This window comes from Carica papaya, chromosome 6 (assembly GCF_054855325.1).
Source record: "Carica papaya isolate Zhongbai chromosome 6, ASM5485532v1, whole genome shotgun sequence".
Classification (NCBI taxonomy): domain Eukaryota; kingdom Viridiplantae; phylum Streptophyta; class Magnoliopsida; order Brassicales; family Caricaceae; genus Carica; species Carica papaya.
Window position 1 is genome coordinate 5394475 of NC_142314.1, and position 20131 is coordinate 5414605.

General features: G+C 34.6%; 4 protein-coding genes across 5 annotated transcripts; 1 reads left to right on the forward strand and 3 right to left on the reverse strand.

Annotated features, from left to right (window-relative positions):
• Nucleotides 1–3670: 3670 nt before the first annotated feature.
• Nucleotides 3671–6120, reverse strand: LOC110816208 (dolichyl-diphosphooligosaccharide--protein glycosyltransferase subunit DAD1-like). Its single transcript, XM_022044289.2, has 5 exons — nucleotides 5938–6120; nucleotides 5811–5858; nucleotides 4477–4564; nucleotides 4352–4395; nucleotides 3671–3850 (listed from the first exon to the last, which is right to left on the reverse strand). Exons 1-5 carry the CDS (start codon nucleotides 6019–6021, stop codon nucleotides 3767–3769), a joined length of 348 nt encoding a protein of 115 aa, XP_021899981.1. The 5' UTR covers nucleotides 6022–6120; the 3' UTR covers nucleotides 3671–3766.
• Nucleotides 6121–7217: 1097 nt separating this feature from the next.
• On the reverse strand, nucleotides 7218–12630 carry LOC110816110 (PRLI-interacting factor). The gene is made up of 2 exons (XM_088206481.1): nucleotides 11502–12630; nucleotides 7218–8273 (listed from the first exon to the last, which is right to left on the reverse strand). Exons 1-2 carry the CDS (start codon nucleotides 12252–12254, stop codon nucleotides 7335–7337), a joined length of 1692 nt encoding a protein of 563 aa, XP_088062607.1. The 5' UTR covers nucleotides 12255–12630; the 3' UTR covers nucleotides 7218–7334.
• A 797-nt stretch (nucleotides 12631–13427) lies between these two features.
• LOC110816153 (uncharacterized) lies at nucleotides 13428–14414 on the forward strand. Its single transcript, XM_022044213.2, has 3 exons — nucleotides 13428–13837; nucleotides 13952–14014; nucleotides 14124–14414. Exons 1-3 carry the CDS (start codon nucleotides 13757–13759, stop codon nucleotides 14262–14264), a joined length of 285 nt encoding a protein of 94 aa, XP_021899905.2. The 5' UTR covers nucleotides 13428–13756; the 3' UTR covers nucleotides 14265–14414.
• Nucleotides 14415–14658: 244 nt separating this feature from the next.
• Nucleotides 14659–18753, reverse strand: LOC110816152 (NAC domain-containing protein 82-like). Of its 2 annotated transcripts, none has more exons than XM_022044212.2 (5): nucleotides 18614–18753; nucleotides 17631–18133; nucleotides 17174–17451; nucleotides 15686–16093; nucleotides 14659–15552 (listed from the first exon to the last, which is right to left on the reverse strand). In XM_022044212.2, the coding sequence occupies exons 2-5, from the start codon at nucleotides 17785–17787 to the stop codon at nucleotides 15265–15267; spliced, it is 1131 nt and encodes a 376-aa protein (XP_021899904.1). In that variant the 5' UTR covers nucleotides 17788–18133; nucleotides 18614–18753; the 3' UTR covers nucleotides 14659–15264. The 2 variants fall into 2 exon arrangements, with proteins under 2 accessions (XP_021899904.1, XP_088062608.1); XM_088206482.1 differs by having other exon boundaries at nucleotides 14659–15588.
• Between the last annotated feature and the right edge of the window lie 1378 nt (nucleotides 18754–20131).

Here is a 20131-nt window from a genome sequence, read left to right on the forward strand (position 1 = left end):
ACTCCACGTCGACACGAATGGATAGTCCAGATTGACACAGAATGAGTATATAAATATCGCGTCGTAGGGAAACCCTAACCTTAGTCGTCCTGCCCTCACTGGAGAAGGACTAGCCGTTGGAAAAGGAGACCGACCCCTAGTCGCCGCTGCATCAGAGCCACTGCCGACCGCCAAAAAAGGTAAAATTCGTTGATACCCACTCGAAATTTGATTTTAAGTCTCTCTGTGGCCATATCAAAGAAAAACTGTGGGTAAAGCTCAACAGAGGTATCGCGGTCGAAACCCCAAAAATTCCTCCGATGAGCCCTTTCCCGCTTCCCTTTTCACAAAATTTTTCAACCATTATATTCACTGTCCTTTTTTGTGTAGGTTAGCCGAACAAGAAACCCCAGCCGCGAAGGAGAAACGGCGAAGCCTGCTGCACTCAGAGACCCCCCTGTTGGTAGGTTCGATTTTTTGTGATTTTTTGGCTAACCGAGGCCTCGTAACGTATTTTTCGCAGGGATACATGTAAAACCGACCAAAACTAGCAAGAACCGACCAGACTAAGGCAAACCACCGCTGCAGGTGGTAGAGCTGGCACCGGAGCACGGCGGGCGCCGCCTTGCTGGAATTCTAAAATTGGCCGAAAAGAGTTTTCGACACCGATTTAGGATTTTTGAGGTATTTTTAGTTGCGTGATGAATATTTTGGATTCTCGCAGAAAAATTCAAGAAATCTAGAACTTGTTAGGAGACAATATGATGTCTCGAAATGCCAATTCGGATAAGAATCTTTCACTCTATTCTCGATTACAATAAATTAAAGATCAATAATCGATAATTATGTGTTTTGAAAAAAATTAGAAAAACTTTCAAATATTACAGGTCATTAGTGGAGGTAGAACCGATTAGTTCACATTTGTCATGATTCCCTATTTATTTTTCAGTACTGTCTATATTTGCTTATTATTATACTGTGCGTAATTGAATTGATAGTTTTTATGGTCGTTTCGGTTATTTAGTTATTTGGTTCTTTCTGCATTATTTATCTGGTATTCTGGTTATTAGTTATTTAATTATGTTAAACTATATCGTTTGTTTAAATGTCATTTGAATTAATCTGTAAATATGAGATGAGATGTTGACATGCTTTAATGGTTGTTTGAATGATAAAAGTCTAAATAAATGAAAGCTTATTGGCCATCTTAGAAAATGGTGGACGGATCCGATACATAAAAAATCATATTGTGGACATTACTTCAGTCGTACAGGACTGCGAAGTCCCATACCTGAAGGATTTTAGGAGATACAATTCACCCTCATATCAGATGGGGTATCGAGGTGATAGTGTTTTTGGCACCCATTACCGGATAGGGTATGGGAACAGCCGGATTTATTGTCAATCTTGATACTGGATCCACGAATAAGAGGATATCCCTATGGACCCCTAAAGGTCCCATTAAGTAGTTAAAAAGGAATGATTGTTGATCTTATACATGAAATTGAAATGTCATTTGGTTAATTATTTTAATAGGTTGATTTTGGAAAAAACTGTAACGGTAAGTATTGAATAAAAAGTTTTAAAGTTAAATGTATTTATTTAAATCAATGGCTCAATTAGTTATTTTTTGATTTTTTTTCAAGCTTCGATTTTTCATATTAGTAATTAGTGTGATATTCTTACTAGGATAATGTAACTCACATTTTGATTAATCATTTTAGATCAAAAAAACCAAGATCTAGATCCCAATCAGTAAGAAGATTGTGAGTAATCCATCTCCTGGACTCCCTTCAAGTACTAGTGAATGTTGTCTTAAGATACTTATTTATTTATTTTTCTTTAATTACCATTTGTTTTTTATGAACCACGTAAAAAAAACATTCTCATAGTTCTATTGGACAATTTAATTTATTGTGTAATAAATGTAAATTCTAACGTTATTATTCGTTTCTGCATTTAAATTATAAATTTATTTTCTTTAAGGTTCCAAGTCTTTACACTAACATAAGGATTCTTATTGAAGTGCAAAAAATTTTTAAGTTCATTCTTCAACTATTTATAAAAGGATATGGATAAGTTTGAATTAATTCTTAATAAACGTACTTTTAACATTTAAACAATATACATGTAATCTCTGAATAGTTGCTCTATTATCTCCTCCTTACCTAAACATATGAGATATATTTATTTATAGTCTTCTTTGTGCTAATATGGCCCTTAAGGGCAAGATATCTTTGCATATTCACTACACCAAGTTTTTTACTCATGGAATTAATGGTGCATTCTATATATTCTACTGGAGGACTCCATTGCTATGTGAAGTTGATCTACCATCTCAGTATATCTTTTTTGTCACATCCTATAATATCCGAATTTGACATAATATTCACCCTTCGTATTGAAGCTCCATACTAGCTCATGCGATGGAGTGATCGAGAGGCATCTTTAGTATTTGGGATGTAACATTTTAAAACATTCCATTGACTTGATTAAAACTTAAAAATGAACATTTTCTATCTTTCATGTATATAGACTCTACAACTAAGATACACGTGAATAATCAATAAATGAGAAAGAAATAAGATCATTTATGTAGTTATATTTATATTATATATTATTTGATTCATACATTAGAATGATAACTATATTACTTGGTTGACATATTGTAAAAAAGTTAAAAGTAAAATCCAAATGACTATAGAACTTTTATTTATTATAATAATTCTAATTTTATTTTAAATTACATTTACAATTGCAAATTTTATAAATTGCAATGATAAATTATTTTTATTATTTATTATGATGGTAATTAATTTTGAGTCTTTAACAAGAGCTCACATCAACAGTAATGTTTGACACCTCCATGTTGACTCTTCGCCATAGTAGGGTCATAATCTCAATTATTCAACACGTAATATCTCGGTTGGAAGACTTTTCTTTGATGGGAGGACAAAAGATAGTAAAGACATTCTTATTTAATCAGATAAAATACCACCCTCTTAATTTGGTAACCAGGTTTTGTCACTAAGGATATTTTTAATTTTCAATTTTCATTGGATATTTGATTTTTACAAGTTCATACCCTATGTGAAACTCTCAATACATTCAAAAAACTTGTTTGTATTAGCTACCATACACAGTAAATAATTTTTATAATTAATATTTAGATGTGTATGATAGTTAATGTAAATTAAAGAAATTTTTTCAAAGAACCTTATTTTATCAGCAGTTGACCTAGCATTTCTTATGTTAACTCTGGAAATAGCAATAGGGTTGTTCAGCTAAAATGTTCTTTCCTACAGATACAGTTCATCATGCCCATGCATGTGACATCCTAACATTATGACTACATCAAGGAATATGTAATCAGAGGCCATATCTGAATTCTGGATGTAGGAGACCACCCCATCAGACTGCATTTTCTTAGAAGATGTTTTCAGATGGGGGAAGATGCTACCTCGTGGCCAGTACCATATATCTTTCATAAAGCTGAGTTCCACAAAATTTTTACTTTGATACATGTAAGTTCGAGATAGGGTACTGGCAAAGTACTATAGAAAAACCCTTTCAGATCACAACTCTTCTTTTCAACTGTCACCAGCTTGGTATGACATAAAGAACCATCAGACCGCTAGAATTTTGAAACAAATTTGTATATCTGATTCATGCAATGAGGTACCAATTCATATAATCCAAAAAATAATTCTGTATTGCTATTGCCTCGTAAGTCAGCCTGCAAAGTTTGAGATGCAGATATGTTGTATAAATAAACCACTAACAATACCTAACCAAGGAAGTTCATAATCACCAAGTGAAGCACCAAGTTGCAGAGAACAAAATCTGCAAAAGCTCGCTCTGGTGGTAAATCCTGCAATTTTAAGAATAGAACATACCCCACTATCAAATGAATGTCATTTAAGCCAAGGGCATACATGTGTATAAGCACATTAACTCGTACTCATCTCTCCCAAACCCAAGTTCCAACTACAATCTAATCCTTCCCCACCAACTTTTTTACTTTTCTTTCGTTTCTTTATTCCATCAAATGATCCAAGGAGGTTTTGCGAACCAAAGATAGTGGACAGGTTGGGAGTGACACAAGTAATGATATTCAGAAATTCTCTCCCACATTCAAAGAAAGCAACAGAAATGAGCAAAATCTACATTCCTCAACTAATTTATGGGAAATAACTCTAAGACGGTGATTAATACTGTCATTTAGCAATATTTGACGCCCTTAATTGCTTGTAAAATGGTATGGCATAAGGGAAGAACAATTGCAATCCACCATGGTAAAATAATTTGAAACTTTTTCTCCAGATTCTGGCAACAAGTGATGAAAAACCCAAGAAAATAAATGTAAATCTACCTTAAATTCCTTATTTTCTTTGTTCACTTGAATCCGGAGACAAACTGCAACCAATAAAGATTGACTATCAGAAAAAGTACAATTTATTAGTGCTTCCACCCTGCTAAGGGTTATACTCCACTTACCAGCAAGTACTGCAGTTCCTACACAAGAGAGTACTCCTGAAAGAAAAGAATTGAATGGGAAAGACCCAACAATAGCCATGTATACTACCTGCTTATCAGCAAAATAAGTGAAATGCGACAGATAAAAAAACAAATGAAATGCGACAAATAAAAAAACAAATGAAATGCGACAAATAAAAAAACAAATAGGTAACGGAGGTCGCACAAATAAAAATTGACTACAAAATGAAATGATAAATCGTATATCATAAATGACAGAATCAAACAGAGTCTGTTGTCAAACATACTCTTGTTCCAATCAAAATCAACAACAAATTTAATAACTTGATCTTCCTTCAGAAAGAAATTGAGACCAAATGAAAAAAGCAAACTTCTACAAAAAATTGCAAGATGCCTATACCTATACATAATTTGATTATTTTATTACAAAGAGATGATATTGTATAAGTAAAGGACAGTTTAAACAGCTCAATTATCAAAAGACCAAATGAATCAAAAGGCACAAAGCGCACAAAAGAAGCAGGTGTTTAGGAATCTTAGCTGTCCTCAAATTCATAACTTAGAGGCCAAATGGAACCAAAGGAACAGGTGATTAAGAGTCTTGGATGGGAAATTCTTAACTTAGAGGTCAAATCGAACCCAGGGAACAGGTGATTAAGAGTCTTGGATGGGCTTAAATTCATCAAAATTTATGTAAAAGAACATCAAATTCAAATTGCAAAAAGTCCTCATCTAAAAAATATTGGAAAAAGTTACAACTGATGAAAATATCACAATTTTCTGCTAACAACTCATGGAAATGTATCCTAAATATGCATACAGCAATTACCATAAGGGGTATGAATGAGTGAATAGAACTGAAAATTGACCCAACGACTTGTCTCTCTGTTTCAGCAGCGGAAAGTAATAATCCTCATAAGCTACAATTACATCTCCTCATGTCAAAACCATATTTTTCACCAAGTTAAAATTGTTAAACTACTTGGTCCAGAAAATCAATTGCATTCCTTCATGAATCTAAACAACAAGCAAATGCAGAATGACCCAAATTCAAGATCATCATACAGTATTACTGTTAAGATCAAACGCAAAAAAAAAAAAAAAAAAAAAGCAAACGAAATTGATTAAATAATTAAACGAAAGAAAATCAAATTTTGCATAACAAACAAATATATTCAAAAATGCAAACCCTTACTTTTTGGATGAAAAAGGTGCACAAAATACTAATAACTCATAATGCAATATCAAGAATTCAGAGAAAATAGCAGATCTAGAAATAAAAATCTATGCATATACAGGGAAAACAAAGAGATATATGCATAAAGTCATAATACCTGGATTAGAGCTGTGAATACCGCAAAACCCACATACAGATCGATGACCTGCAACAGATTTTTGGAGGTTTAACATAATTGTTGCGTATATTTAGTGGGACAGGTGAGTAAAGCATGAGAGAAATACCTTAAGGTTGGTAGGCGTAGCAGCATAAGCAGAAAGAAGGGAGTGGAAAAGGGCTCGAGCGTCCTTGCCTGTAGATCTCGCCATTTGCAGATCCCTAATGGAGGTTTCACTATCTTCAGAATTTACTACAATCGAACAGGAACAGAGTTTACAGGCCAGTAGTTGTATAATATACACTCTAGGCGTTGGGGGGTCAAGCAAGTATTTAATAAGTTGACATAATTTTTTAATAAATTATTTAATTTAATTATTATGTTAATAATAATTTGAGGGAGTATAGTGTTTAAAAAGAGAATAATTATTAAGGAACAAAAAATTTAGTATTTTAATTAATGGAATTTTTTGAAAATTATGAGCTCTTTATAATAAAAATTGGTAATTAACAATTTTTAGAATTATTATTGAACTATAATTTGTATTATTTTGGTTATAATTTTTATTATTTAACATATGAGTTACTATTATACTAATCAATATAATAAAACATAATAACAAAATATAGTTAATAGTAATTAGTACTACCAACAAAATATAATTAAATCTAAAAAGTTTATTTGGTGCTTTTAAAAAGGTGAAAATACCCTTGAATTATCCATGTTTTAAAAAAAACGAAATTCATCTTATGAACAAAATTATCTAAATAATTAAAAAAATATGATAAGAAACACATAATATAATTTTATGTAAAAAATATAGTTGTTCAAAGTTAAATTTATTATATTAACAAGTGTATACACGTATATCATTTTATCAATTATTTAATAAAAACAAATATTTTTTATAAATTATTAAATTATGAAATATATAAATAATATTTTATTATATACCATTGGATTCAGCATATGTAAAATTTTTCTTTTTTTTAAAAAAAATAATATAACACTTGTGGTTTAATCATTAATTAGAAAAATATAAATTGGAATTATTGAATGATTTGAATTTTAATCTGGTACGTCAACATCTCATGTTATACTTATTGCAACTAAAAAAAATAAAATTTAAAAGATTTAGGTTAGCACAGAACAAATTTCAAGTATTTTATAAAATTGATGGACAAATTCCAATTTTTTTTTTTTTTTTTTGAATGAACAGGATGATAAATAACATTAATAAAGATGGCAAACCCAGGAGTTGGTACCATTAGCATTTTTTGATCCGTGGGGTAGAAGTAGGGACTGATACAACCCTGTATATTTACTTTCTGCCCCTTTTGCTTTCTCTATTCTTGTTCAGTAAACATTGGACAACCCTCTAATGGGAAATATGGAAGATGGAATAGCTTTGCAGGAAAACATGGTCCATTAATAGCTTTATCATCCAGTATTCAATCTACATCATTATTTCTAGATGTTTTCAAATCTCTCAGCCTATTCTACAACAATAATACACACCACAGCTCACCGGGATTCAATAGCATGAGTTTCAGAGCCCCTTAAAAATGATCGGCGCCACCATATTTGGAAAGCTTTACTGAGATTAGGACATTCAGTACCGTGCTTGGAGAAATATCGCAACCATTCCATAAACAGTACATACTGCTGTTTCAGAGGAAGAGTAAGAAGCGTCTGCCCCAAAGCTTCCTCCAGTGCCCTCATGTCTAGCCCTTTCTTGCACCTTTGGAGCCAGCCAAAGTCCAACAGCATTGCACCAAACCATGTTTGTAGAAGTCCTGATCTTGCTTCTGACCGGCAGTGCAATTTTCGGGTCCCCATCGCAATAAACAAATTTGCTGAAACCCGGCTGAGTTCATACCTGACCATGGGAGATGAACTTTCATGCATTTTGGCTAGTTTCCCTTGATCTGCCCACAACTCCACGAAATCCTCAGCCATTTGGCGGTCAAGTACGATTTCTAGCAGCCAGTTGATGTTATCTACCTGTCTTGAGATACGCTCAATCAAGGGCTTTTCTCTATCTTTATCTGCTACTCTTCTGCTGGGGTTGGTAGTGCAGGCTTCCTCAAAGAGGTTAATAAGCGAATCTAAACAAGAGTCACACACAGCATATATATCCTCCTTGTTAAGGTCAGGTTGTTCCTTCTCGTAGACTGAACTTTTGCAGAGAAGACCCTTGACCAAGGATTTAAGTTCAGTTCTCGCAGTGGAGTCAGTACAAGTGATGATGGACCAAACAAGCTGTCTTGCCAAGTTTTGCTGCGAATTCACAGAGTCACTTGCATAGAGTCTTGACAAAATGTCTTTAGTCGTCGTATCATCAAACTGGAACATTGTAAAAAGCGCTCTCAATTTTTCCTCTTCTTCCTCAGTCCAAGGAACAGCTTCTAGGTATTTTAAACAGAATAAAACACCCTTCATAAACTTGATACCAGCTGATACCTGGCAATGATAGAAGAGGATCTTGTTAGTCTTTAGTATGATAACCACCTAATTTTATGAAAGGGACACCTTTGCTAGTCAAGAAATCATTTTAAACATTTGATAAATGTTATTAACTTCACAGAATGACTGAAAAATAGTTGTTCTTTTTTGTATGACAAATGTATATATCCTAACTTCTATATTTTATGAACTAACTTTACAACCCAGTATAGTTTTAACAACTCCATGTCCTTTTGAGTTAAACCAAGAGTTTCAATAGAATACAAACTTCCAACTTCAACTTCCTACTATGGGAAGTTGCAAGGAAAAAAAAATAATCAAGGACATTGAGTATGAAAACTAAGTAAATTTGACTTCAGTATCATGGTGGTGTAACTTTGTGCCAAATAATTAAGCCCTGACATGAGATAAGATTGACAAAAGTGACATTAAAGGAAAATAGAAGCCCAAAGGCATACCATTTTCTTCATTCATAATAAAAGAAGAAATTTATTCCCTGAAAAGGCACATTCGCGCCACCCACTTACAAAAGTATTTTGAGAGATCAGAGACAAAGTATCTGAAAGATCTACAATATTGATCGCATCTTGAATGGGTTTGCCTTCAAGCAGAATATTCAAAATCTTCAACCAGTGATCTCTAATTTCAAGAAAAAATGAGGAAGAATTTTCAAAAATGACCCAAAAAATACACAAGGGAATGAGGGCGATGATCATCTTTTGGACTTTGGAACGACAATACCAACCCAAGCCCAAATTTCTCGACAGTGCTAGACATCCCCTAAAGAGAACTTAAGAAAAGCAAGGGCCAAATCTAAAACTTCCTCCAATGATCTTACATCAATTTGTTATTCATAAGCATTACATTTGATAATTCTTATATATGACATGCAATTCTCACAGATCTGGTTATAAATCTTAAAAGGCAAAACTTGCTACAGAACTTCTATCATGTATTTGATACTAAAGGATGAATACTAAAAAGGCAGCAGGGGGTTGCCACTTATATACCAAAGCAATCTCATCGCAGACAGGGTGGGGGGTGGGGGGTGGGGTTGGAGCTGCAGTATATTATGTATTAATTATTTATATACTTGTTACTATTTCGAGATTTATTATTTGTTCTTCTAAATCTTATATGAATTTGTTTCTTATTTATTTTTATTTGTGTAGAAAATCGTTATATATATAGTTTTTTGTTATTGTAAAAGATTACACCAGCCAGATTAACTTCAAACAATTAAAACCGATATTAGTTATTAATAATACTTTCTAAGGCTAAAGAATTCTTGAATTTAATGTTTCATATAGAATATATATGCATATATAAGATAATTTTTTATATTGCAAATATATTTTTCAGCTTTGTAGTCTATATATACCTTTTCAAGATTGAAATATTATAAAAATGGTATAATGTTTAAAGTGAGAGAGAATGGGGCTGTTTTGTCATGAAATATTTAGGGCAGGGCACAGTGAGGGAGGAGACTATGCTGGTAACTGGGGGGGGCATGCATCTAATAATGCATGTAATACTGTATATTACTTTTGAGAGAGGAACAAAGGAATGGAGGACGGAGGGCGTAGGCTCCCTCCCTCCACCATTGGCTGCACCCAAGGCATGAAAAGATAAAAATTGAACTCTGTTTGGCTTGCACCATTAGCTCTACCTCTGCATAGACTTTTTAAAACTGTCCACTAAGCTTAAGGAGTCAGAAAGTTGAAATGAACTAAACCGAAAAAAAAACACTCCAGTTATCTCATGTTGGTTTCGGATGTGTCGACTAACTTAGCATGAAAAATGGGAAGTCAACTTAGACCAGACACATTAATCAACTGCATTGCATGACTACAGGGAACAGACTAACTTCTAAGCAGAACATATGATACAACTGCTTTCTAAGAGAATGCCTTATGCAACATTTTTATTGGGGGTAGCAAGAGAGAGGGATTGGAAGGAAGAGAGAGTCTAGATTGGTATAGTCCACACCCCCCAGAAACACTTATCCTTCTTCTCAAGTAGCCCAAATATTTCTATAACCCATACAACTTCTTTACCATATAAACTAACTAGTGTTCTTAAAACTTATAGAAGTGCACAAAATATGAAGGAAATTATAAATATCAGAGCGAACCATGTAGGTTATAAACGGACGTACTCCGAAAAAGGAGTAGATAATGGAACTAGTCGATCTATAAGATTGAGATGATCAATTCACAATCACAAAGAAGGGAAAAATTCTACATTATCACTTACTTCAACTCTAGCTTTACTATTTGGGATGACTCATATAAAACCAAAACAAAGCTCCTCCAGTCTTTATTGCTTTGAGTTTTTGGAAAAGATAGGTACCATCTTCCCTATCACAGTTAATTTGGAGAATACTTCTGCTCGATGGCAGAATCAATTTCAAAAATTTATCCAGACATGCCCCTAAAAAGCTTAAAAATAAAAAATAAAAAACTCTTTCTTGAAGGAAGGGAAGGGAACCAACCGGCTTTTGATCTTCCAGTAAATAAAAAAAAGAATGGAAAAAGAATCTGCTATACATTTCTTCATCCACAAGTTCCCTTGGGGGCAGGTCTCAGAAGATTACATTTTATATCTCTAAAACATCGGTTCTTTTTTTCCAAAAGGTAAGCATTTCAAAGCATCTGTTAGAACTAGTTTCTGCTCCTAGGTGAGGTTCCTGGGTGTTACATATAAGGAAAGGCATGTCAATTCACAAAATTGTGAGAAAGGATGCACAATCGAGTTCATTCACAGGAACCTTGCAGTATCGATAATGCTGACAATGTTGAAGAGCCACTCCAATTGGATGGGAATGATATTTATGATGGATTGATGGACTTAGGCGACTTAGGTATAGTGAATGAAGTTGGCTATAATCTTGCTGATTCTTATGCCTTGAGCAATCAAGTTATTTCTGAACTCCGGTTAGATGAATAGGAAGTTGCATTTTAGTAATCTTCCGAATTGAAAACTAATTTACTAAAAGCTACTTAACTTTTATCTATATAAACTCAAACAAGACCATTTCCTATATTTAACAAAGCGTATACACACTATGAAGCATATAAAGAAAAAATCTACAAAGAGAAAGAACGAATACAAGAAAGATAAAACAGAAAGCGAATCAAACAAGATAAAGAAACAACATATTTTTTGGGAAAACTGAGAAACCAATAAGAAAGAAAGGTTGAACAAGAGTAAGAGCATACTAACCTCAAGCACATCGATAGCTCTATAAACACCCATCTTCAAGAGTTTCTTGGTTATGTTCTCATCGTCCTCAAACATGAGTTCTATTGTCTCCCTAAAAACCCCCAAATTATCCACCTCAGGTACTTCTATTCTACACATTCTATTCGAACCTGAAGAAGAGCCCCTTTTATGCTCCGATATCAATTCGGCAAAAACCTCCGAATTCGCAGCCAAAACCTCCGAATTGAGCTCCAAAACTAAAACCGCGCCGTTCTTTCCCTTCATGTTGAGCCTCGCATCATAGACCTCCTCCCTCTCCTCTCCACCAGCCGAACCAGAATCGGGTCCCGAATATTGACCCGGCCCTGGAATCCCAATCGTTGGGGCACGAAAACTCTCTGATCGGGACTTGGGCATTGAATCAACGACCGGTATTGGTTCGTGGGACATTTTTTGGATTGAACCCACAATGGGATCGGAGTCGATAGGGGAAACCCGGCCCGGGGACAAGATACGACGAGGGTCAATCCGACCCACAATGGTTAACCCGGATTTGGCGCTCTGGGGTGAGTTAGGGACCGAGTTGTAAGCGGGCTTTGAGAGCAAATCGGGTTTTGTTTGTTGTTGACGCATTTTCTGATGGTGGTGGTTAGAGGAGTAGAGAGAGCGGTTTTCGGGACTGGAAGGAGGGGCATTGAAGTAGCAACACCACGATCGCCGTCGATAATGCGGTTCGTGGCGGGAAGTAGTTCTCCGGCGAGCGGAATCGTCCATGGTGAGTAGAGAGGGTAGAGTCGGAGCCCGTACAGGCAGAGAAAAAGCGGCGTGTGAGGTGGGAAAGTAAAGTGAGAGATTGTGAAAGAGAAGAAGGAAGAAGATAGCTTTATTATTGAGAGGTGGGGGGGGTGTTTGTTTTTAATTAGCGAAAACTAATGTTGCTGTAAATGATTCTAATTATTATTAATCTGCAATTCATCATCCTTGGAAATGGTGGAATTTTGGAAGGTAGTTCGGTTATGTTAGTTGGCTTTGGGCGAAGAAAATGAAGAAAATTAAATATATAATTTACTTAATTCACTCCACTAATGATTGTATTCTCAGACACAAGAGAGTGTGTGTGTGTGTGTGTGTGTGTGTGTGTGTGTACTTATTCTGAAAGTGGAAGATGCAAAACTTGTTTGGTTGCTAAGAAAGTTTTGTATTTCTTTTTCTAAGAAAAAAATTAGTGGGTGTGGATATTTCACTGTATCTAATGCTATACAGCTCAATATCTGTGAATGGGAATGAGAGATTTAAGAAATATTCTACATCCCCTTAAGAACAACCGAATCTGATCAAGATGATTTTCACAATTATCTTTAATTAGAAAAGGTGAAATCATTCATAAATATACAGAAAAGGTGAGTATTTCACCCAAAAGAAAAATTATCAAGGCGGTAATATAATATAATGTATATATATATATACATGTAGAGAAGGGCAAGATTGATACCCAGAATTCAAGTTAAAGCATACCTTGCCAAAATCTCAAGAAAATAAAAGGCCGGATCTCAGAAACCAAAGTTGTGGCCCAAGTATCTTCTCCTCCCATTTCTCACTAATTAGTTTATCTTTTAATTGTAAACTTAAATCATAAATTCTGTGCATAACCAAAAGTAAGTTGTATTTTCACGACTAATAATTGAACTATAAATTAGAAATTATAAGCAATAAATTTATTTATAAATAATTAGTTAATCATTTCTAAAACTTACCGTGAGTCTGGTGAGGCCGCCCCCATGACGATGAGACACGTGTCCTAATCGAACCGACTCCACCTGGGTGATCGTGTCACCGGCTCGTTGGTTCCGACTACACCCAGACTTAATTTAACCAGAAACACTTCTCAAGTTTTCCATTTACACAACATGTTGATACGTCGTGTCTCATCAGATCACGCCACGTTGCCACGTGCATTCATCCAAATGGTGTCAAATCGGCACGTCACTTTACGTGATTTACTCGCTCACCGGCGGCCTCATGTTGTGCGTCTATATATGTGTATATATATATGCAATCTGTTCTGGGTCGATAAGGCTGCTGCAAAACTTTACGTGGTCACTTGCGGCAAATCAAGAAACCCGATACATCTTTCTTCTTCTTCTTCTTCCTCTGGTCAGGAGAACGTGTATATATCTTGGGGTTTTTTTTTTTTTTTTTTTTTTTCTGTATCGAATAAATTTATATGATCTCAGTCGGCGGAGGATTGGTGTGAGAAGGTCAGGTAGGTGGGAGAAATGGCGAGGCCGATTGACAGAAAATCATCTATAGACGCGGAGCCTAGAACCTTGAGTTTTGAGCAACTTCAGCTGGCTAGAGTAGGTTTTTCTTTTCCTTGTGCGTGTTTATATATATATAAATATACATGTTATGGTTTATGGTTGTTGGGTTTTGATGGGTGATTTTTATGGAGTAGAAATATTGGGTTGCAGGAAGAAGCGTTGTATGTGATGCGCACTAGAAGCATAGAAGAAGCCATGCATATTTTCACTCAGGTACATATGAAACAAACTTATTTGATACGAGACATATACGCATATATATATATATATATATGTATATATACGAGATGAGATGTCTATATAAAGTGGGTGGTCGCACCAGGGTCTGCGGCCAGTGGGGAGTGCAGCTGGGAGTACGAACGGGGAGATGATGATGATGATGATGGATATGGATATGGACATAGGTGAACAGATCCAAGTAAGGCCGCCATTATTTAGGGACATAGCCTCTGCACCTTTCTAGATTCATTTCAAGATTTAGGGCCTCTTTTTCTAAACAACTTTTCTTAATATGAGCTTTTGGTTTGACTTGATAATCTTTTAATTTTATGCAGTATAATTAATCTCCTAATGTAATGATTCCATAATTGTGATTTTTGTAATTATGTTTACACACTAGCTATAACTGCCACAATATTATTTATGTATTGTACAACAAAATCATTTTTGATAAATAATTATTAAAGATACCTGCAAGTGTTAGGTCATGCAATTTCAAACCAATACAACAGATCATGCAATTCAGGATAAATCAAGCAGGACTGAGTGTGCTTTATCTAATGCTTCGAACACACTCTCTCGTAAATCCCAATGACTCAAAAACAACATACTTCATCATAAGTAAGTGGGATCAATGATAACACAGTGGGAAAATGCATATCCTTGCGCAATCACTACTGGAAGTTACCAATCGGTACATCAAAATGTTTTTAAGTCCAGGATCATTAAAAACATAGGATGAAAAGGGGATGAGCTCCGCAAAAACTCCCGATATAGACAACTATGAGAAGCAGCCAAAAAACACTGATACTTATAGGATCATTGAAAACTAAATTAAGATATCGTACAAAACAAAACCGCTACTTTGAATAATCGTCTGTGGCATCACTATAGCAGTTTAAGACCGGTCAAATGAGATACCAAAAGATCATCAATATATCTAGATTTGGACTTCTGAAAGTATCATATGCACTTACCAGGATGAGAGGAGCAGCATCTGCTAATCATCATAAACCCATTTTCTTGGACATTTTTCTCCTAAAATCATTTGCCCACTCAACTAAGTGGTAGGCAAACTCATGATATCAGAGAATATACAATGTGCCAAATAAAGAGAGCTAGCGTAGCTAGGATGTCCTCATCTCAACCCGCACTCAAGAGTTCCATAATTTCAAGAGAAGGTCCGACTAGCATAAACATGAGATTGATTTGGCTCAGTTGTAGGTTTAGCAGCTGTACAAGGATCAACCAAATGAGGTTGTGCGCTCAGCAAGTTGGTCATCCATTGGGGTCTGCTCCAACAAAGTACCTTGAAAAGGGGAATTTAAGGGTGCATCTAGATCAAGTAACTCTATGAAGGCCATATTATCAGATCCTTCCATTCTGTTCAAGGTATAAGAATCAGCAAGATTGTAGTCGACTTCATTCACTATTCCTACGTCGCCTAAGTCCATCAATCCATCATAAATATCATTCCCATCCAACTGGAGTGGCTTTTCAACATTGTTAGCATTACTGATACTGCAAGGTTCCTGTGAATGAAAGCAACTGGTTGATAGTTTTTCTTCCTTGCATCAAACAGACCAAGGTATAAATATAGCAAAGTCTTTTATAATACTGAAAATATTTAATAGGAAAAACAGAGCTGTACAGCAGGTTTCATACCTCATTTTGGCCAGTGCCACTGGATGCTAAAATCTCGTCATCTGTGAATCTATCTAACATTGCAAGAACACAATCGCTTGTAACTTGAGGAACCTCCATTGGCATGGAAGCATTACCCGTATCCTTGATTGGAGGATGCACATCAAGAACAAAATGTGGTGTATTAGATACACAAGATTTAGGTTGGGAAACAGCAAATTGGTTCTCGTGAACATGTGAGCTTGTAGCAAGGGAATTAATGTGGTTATTACGCTTCATTGAGACCAGTGCAGAAGTGACTGCAGTTTGATCGTCATTTGTAGGTTCTTCATCACTCCAGTCCTCCTCCCTAAATGGTGCACCATATTGAGCTCCATTTCTAGGACCTAAACCATCCTTCTTGAAGATTACACATAGCACATAAGCATCCTATGTAATACAAAAGTATGGTGTCAGCTAACAATAAAATCGAGAATTCAAGTAAGCAAAAATCATAGGGTGATTAATTAAGGACACATGTCGAATGATCATTCAGCATGCAAACAAATTATTTGAAATTAATAACAATAACCAATGCTCCTCTTGGTACCCAAATATTTTTTTTCTTTCATGTCCTATTATAAGGTATATTTATACATGAAAATGCGTGTGGAAGTAGAAAATGTAACCCAGAAATATAGCATGAATATTAAAAATGTTTTTACTGTTCACAAACATGACCATAAACATGTGTAGAAAACAAAAAACAAAAAACGCTTTCGTGTATCAATCAGAGAATAATTGTTTCAGAACCTTCAGGTGGACAGCAACTTAACTAACAATTCCACGATCGGGAGGATGTTGTAATAATTAGAATTGATTCCGTGACAAAAATAGTTTTGGAATGCTTTCTTTTGTCTATGAAAAAACTACTTTTGGAAATTTTCAGAGTACCCTCAGAAGCCTAAACAAATTTGATCTTTTCATTTCATTCACTTTCGATTCCCTCCTTTTTACATTAAGCAAAACCAAAGCAGCTATAGGTTTTTTTTAACACGAAAAAGGACTAAACCTATTCAAGTCAACTGTTCCTTAGATTTTTCAAAACTAATAAGACAGTCCAAGGGTACGTGACTACCAGCAGACTGACAAGGCATTCAAAAGAAAGATTTAAAAGGGGTAATAAATATATCTTTTTATATATGGAAAGAAGGATATTAACTGAGAGAGAGAGAGAGAGAGAGAGAGAGAGAATAAAAGGGCGTAGGATTTCGTATCCTCTTTTGACAAACCAAATAAAATACAAGAAAATCTGATAGAAAAGAAAGAAATAATTGCAAAATTGACATAAAAAGGACTGCAAACTAGGCATAAGTATATACCTGAAGAACAAACCACTAATAGATACAAAAATATGCATGCTTGTTCGCACGAAAAGTATAGAGACCAGAAAAGGTGTCAAACACATCAGACAATTTGACTCAAACTATATATAAACTTCACACAGTTAAATAAAGGAAAGAGGATTACCTGAGCAACATTCCTTTCAACCAGATACTCATCTTCAAGCCTGTATTCATGCATAACCCAATCTGTTCGCTTCCCTACAGGAGCTTTACCCTGGTGGAAAACCAGAGTTTTAATCATACCTGTCAATTTTTCTTCATAATGAACAGGCCTATCTTTTCCAGTTGTTTTCCAATATCCAAATTCAGTGGCTCGTTTCAGTCTATTCCCACTTCCATATTTCTTCTCCCTTGGGCAAAAATAGTACCATTTCAGATCCCCAGTCCTCAAAAGAGATTTATCTGAAAAAGGGAAATAAGTCGCCATTTGAGACATGGGTTAAAAAACTAGAACATTTAAGTCAAAAAGCAATCAACATAACATCAAGGTCAAACGCTCAAACCTCAAGGGTAGGCAACCCATATATAGAAGAACACAACAGAACGCAAACAAACAATTTTCAGGGAACGGGATTACATACCAGGAAGATCCCAGGGAGCAAACTTATAGATGTCAACCTCTGCTATTGCTTCTACTCGGAGCTTCTTCCCCAGTACTTTTCTTGTCAAATAGTACTTGACAAGTTCGACATCAGTAGGATGAAACCGAAACCCAGGAGCTAGGGACATTTTCCCCATAGTGAAACCAAAACCTAAGATGTTTCACAACCTAAAATTTTCTGATGGTAATAAACGACTTTCTCAGGAGTAATGAAGTCCTAGTAACAAATTTCTCCTGTCTTTCCTTATTATTTTTTACCGACCAACAAATCTTTCCTCGGAATAATCTGATAACACTGGTAAGTGCGAAAATAAAATAAAATGACAAAATAAAAACAATAGAAGAACCTGTCAGGTCCAATGTCGAAACATTTTCTGCGAACACCAAAACCTCCCCCGGCTCATAAAACCAAAGCCGCACCAAAAAAGAATGGATGAAATACCGTGGCAGAGATCAAAAGACATTTGGTGGGCAAAGGAAACCCTGTTTAAACATTATTAGGCTCATAGCTAAATACGAAAGTTGGAGGAATTAAACAAAGATCATGGTTTCTCATCAAGAACAAAGCAAACCCAGACAAATCGAACCCAATAAAAATGTTAAATACTTCGATAAAAATAACCAAACACACAAACACCATATCGCAGGCAACACAAAACTACAGCAAAAAATTAAATGCATAAATTTAGTCAATAATTAAACTCCATTGAAAAGAAAATGGAATGATTCAGAGCAGAAAATATGACGGGGAAAAACCTTAAACACCAAGAAACCAATCAAGAAAATAACCAAAACTTGAACCAAATATGAAGAAGATATTAAAAAAAGAAAAAAAAAAGTCAATGAAGCAAGAGCCCCAAAATCAGACGACGAGACCAGAGTCAACAAGCAGCCTCGAAATCACAAACAGAAAGCCCTAACCAAAAACCAAACACACATGAGAGAGGAAGCCCAAGATCGTACCCGAAGAGAGCGAGCGCCGGGAGAGGAGGAGAGAGAAACAGAGAGCGTTTCCCTGAGAGCGTGAGCAAAGAAGAGAAGGAACGCGGAGGAAGGCGAGACCGCAAGAGCGAAAGAGGAAAGAAACGAGAGGGTAATGATAGGGTTTTATATAGCAGTTTCTCGGGGAGAGAGCAGGGAGGCTTTCAGCTTGAGCGATGAGTGCAGGTGAAGGAAGCTTGAGCAAGAATCCAAGGCCTTTGATTGGCTGGATTACTTCACTGATTTTTGACTTGTAAATTATTTTTTATATATATTTTTTTGTTGCCAGAAATCGACGTGTCATTGAAATGTCAAGAAATGGGATTCACATACGACGTCGTGTTGGCATACCCAGGATTTTAGAGGGTCTTGTTCACACTACTTTTTGAATATATTTTAATGTGCATTTCTACTTTTTCTCCTATCCATTTTTTTATTAGTTATTATTGGAAAAAGTTCCCAAATCTTCTTGTAGAATAATGAAATAATATCATAGAGGTGTTTTGGACAATTAAAATAATATGCAATTTAGTCTTCCTAATTTTAATATAATCTAATATATAATTAAAAATACCATTTTAATTCTATTAAACTCATTCTCTCGTAATTCTATCTTATTCAATATTTATTTACTTCTATTCTAAAAACACACAATTTCACTTTTTATTTTTTATTAAAAGTGCAAATTTACTACATAATTTATTTATACCCCATTACCTATATAAAATATAAAATATATAAAAAAATTAAATTAAATAAAGTAAAGTTGAAAATATGTATTTTTTATAATAAATTAATTTATTTTCATATAGAGCTAATACGTTATATTTTTATGAAAAGGAACAGAATGAAATAAATTTTATATTTTTCATTAATCATGTATTGCCTAATAAAATAAGAAATTACAATTTTATTGTATTTATAAAATTGAGATTGTATGCTCTAACTTACTCTTTTATTTATCAACTTTTGCCTATTCAGACTATATATTATTTCATTATCTTATTATACATATTAGAGGTGAGCATTATTCAATTTAGAGAGAAAAATTTTAAACTGCAGTCAATAAATTCAATTTGATGTTCGATTTAAAAATTTTTAGCTTGATTGAATATAAACTGTTGGGTATTTTTTTAACAAAAAAACAATTAAAGGATAAAAATATATGAATTATATTATATTTTTTTAATATTTAAAATTAAAAAGTAAATTCTTTGAACAAAATTCAGCTTAGTCCAGTTTAGAATTTAGATCGAACTGGAAATTTTCAGGGTTGAATTTGATTAATATTGTCAGTTTTTTAACTCCAAGAAACTTTTTTTTTATTCAATTTCAACCAGTTGGATCTGAATTGGGAGCGACGCTCACTTAAAAGAAATGATGACTTCATGTCCCTTTAAAGGATCCCCGCCCAAGTAGTTAGTAAAATGCAACTTGTTTTTGCAAAAACCTCTCTTCTCAGTTAGCTTTTCTTGTCTATTCTTACTTAACATGGTTTAT

Excerpts from the sequence above, each read along its gene's own strand:
- LOC110816152 (XM_088206482.1), bottom strand. The coding sequence starts at position 17,787 with ATGGGGAAAATGTCCCTAGCTCCTGGGTTTCGGTTTCATCCTACTGAT. Across the intron at positions 17,452-17,630 it reads TGCTCCCTGGGATCTTCCTG|ATAAATCTCTTTTGAGGACT; the intron begins GTATGTAATCCC and ends TCCCTTTTTCAG. Across the intron at positions 16,094-17,173 it reads TTGAAAGGAATGTTGCTCAG|GATGCTTATGTGCTATGTGT; the intron begins GTAATCCTCTTT and ends TGTATTACATAG.
- LOC110816153 (XM_022044213.2), top strand. The coding sequence starts at position 13,757 with ATGGCGAGGCCGATTGACAGAAAATCATCTATAGACGCGGAGCCTAGA. Across the intron at positions 13,838-13,951 it reads AGCAACTTCAGCTGGCTAGA|GAAGAAGCGTTGTATGTGAT; the intron begins GTAGGTTTTTCT and ends ATTGGGTTGCAG. Across the intron at positions 14,015-14,123 it reads CCATGCATATTTTCACTCAG|GGTCTGCGGCCAGTGGGGAG; the intron begins GTACATATGAAA and ends TGGTCGCACCAG.
- LOC110816208 (XM_022044289.2), bottom strand. The coding sequence starts at position 6,021 with ATGGCGAGATCTACAGGCAAGGACGCTCGAGCCCTTTTCCACTCCCTT. Across the intron at positions 4,565-5,810 it reads TATTCACAGCTCTAATCCAG|GTAGTATACATGGCTATTGT; the intron begins GTATTATGACTT and ends GCTGATAAGCAG. Across the intron at positions 3,851-4,351 it reads AAGAAAATAAGGAATTTAAG|GATTTACCACCAGAGCGAGC; the intron begins GTAGATTTACAT and ends TTAAAATTGCAG.
- LOC110816110 (XM_088206481.1), bottom strand. The coding sequence starts at position 12,254 with ATGGACGATTCCGCTCGCCGGAGAACTACTTCCCGCCACGAACCGCAT. Across the intron at positions 8,274-11,501 it reads GAGCTATCGATGTGCTTGAG|GTATCAGCTGGTATCAAGTT; the intron begins GTTAGTATGCTC and ends TATCATTGCCAG.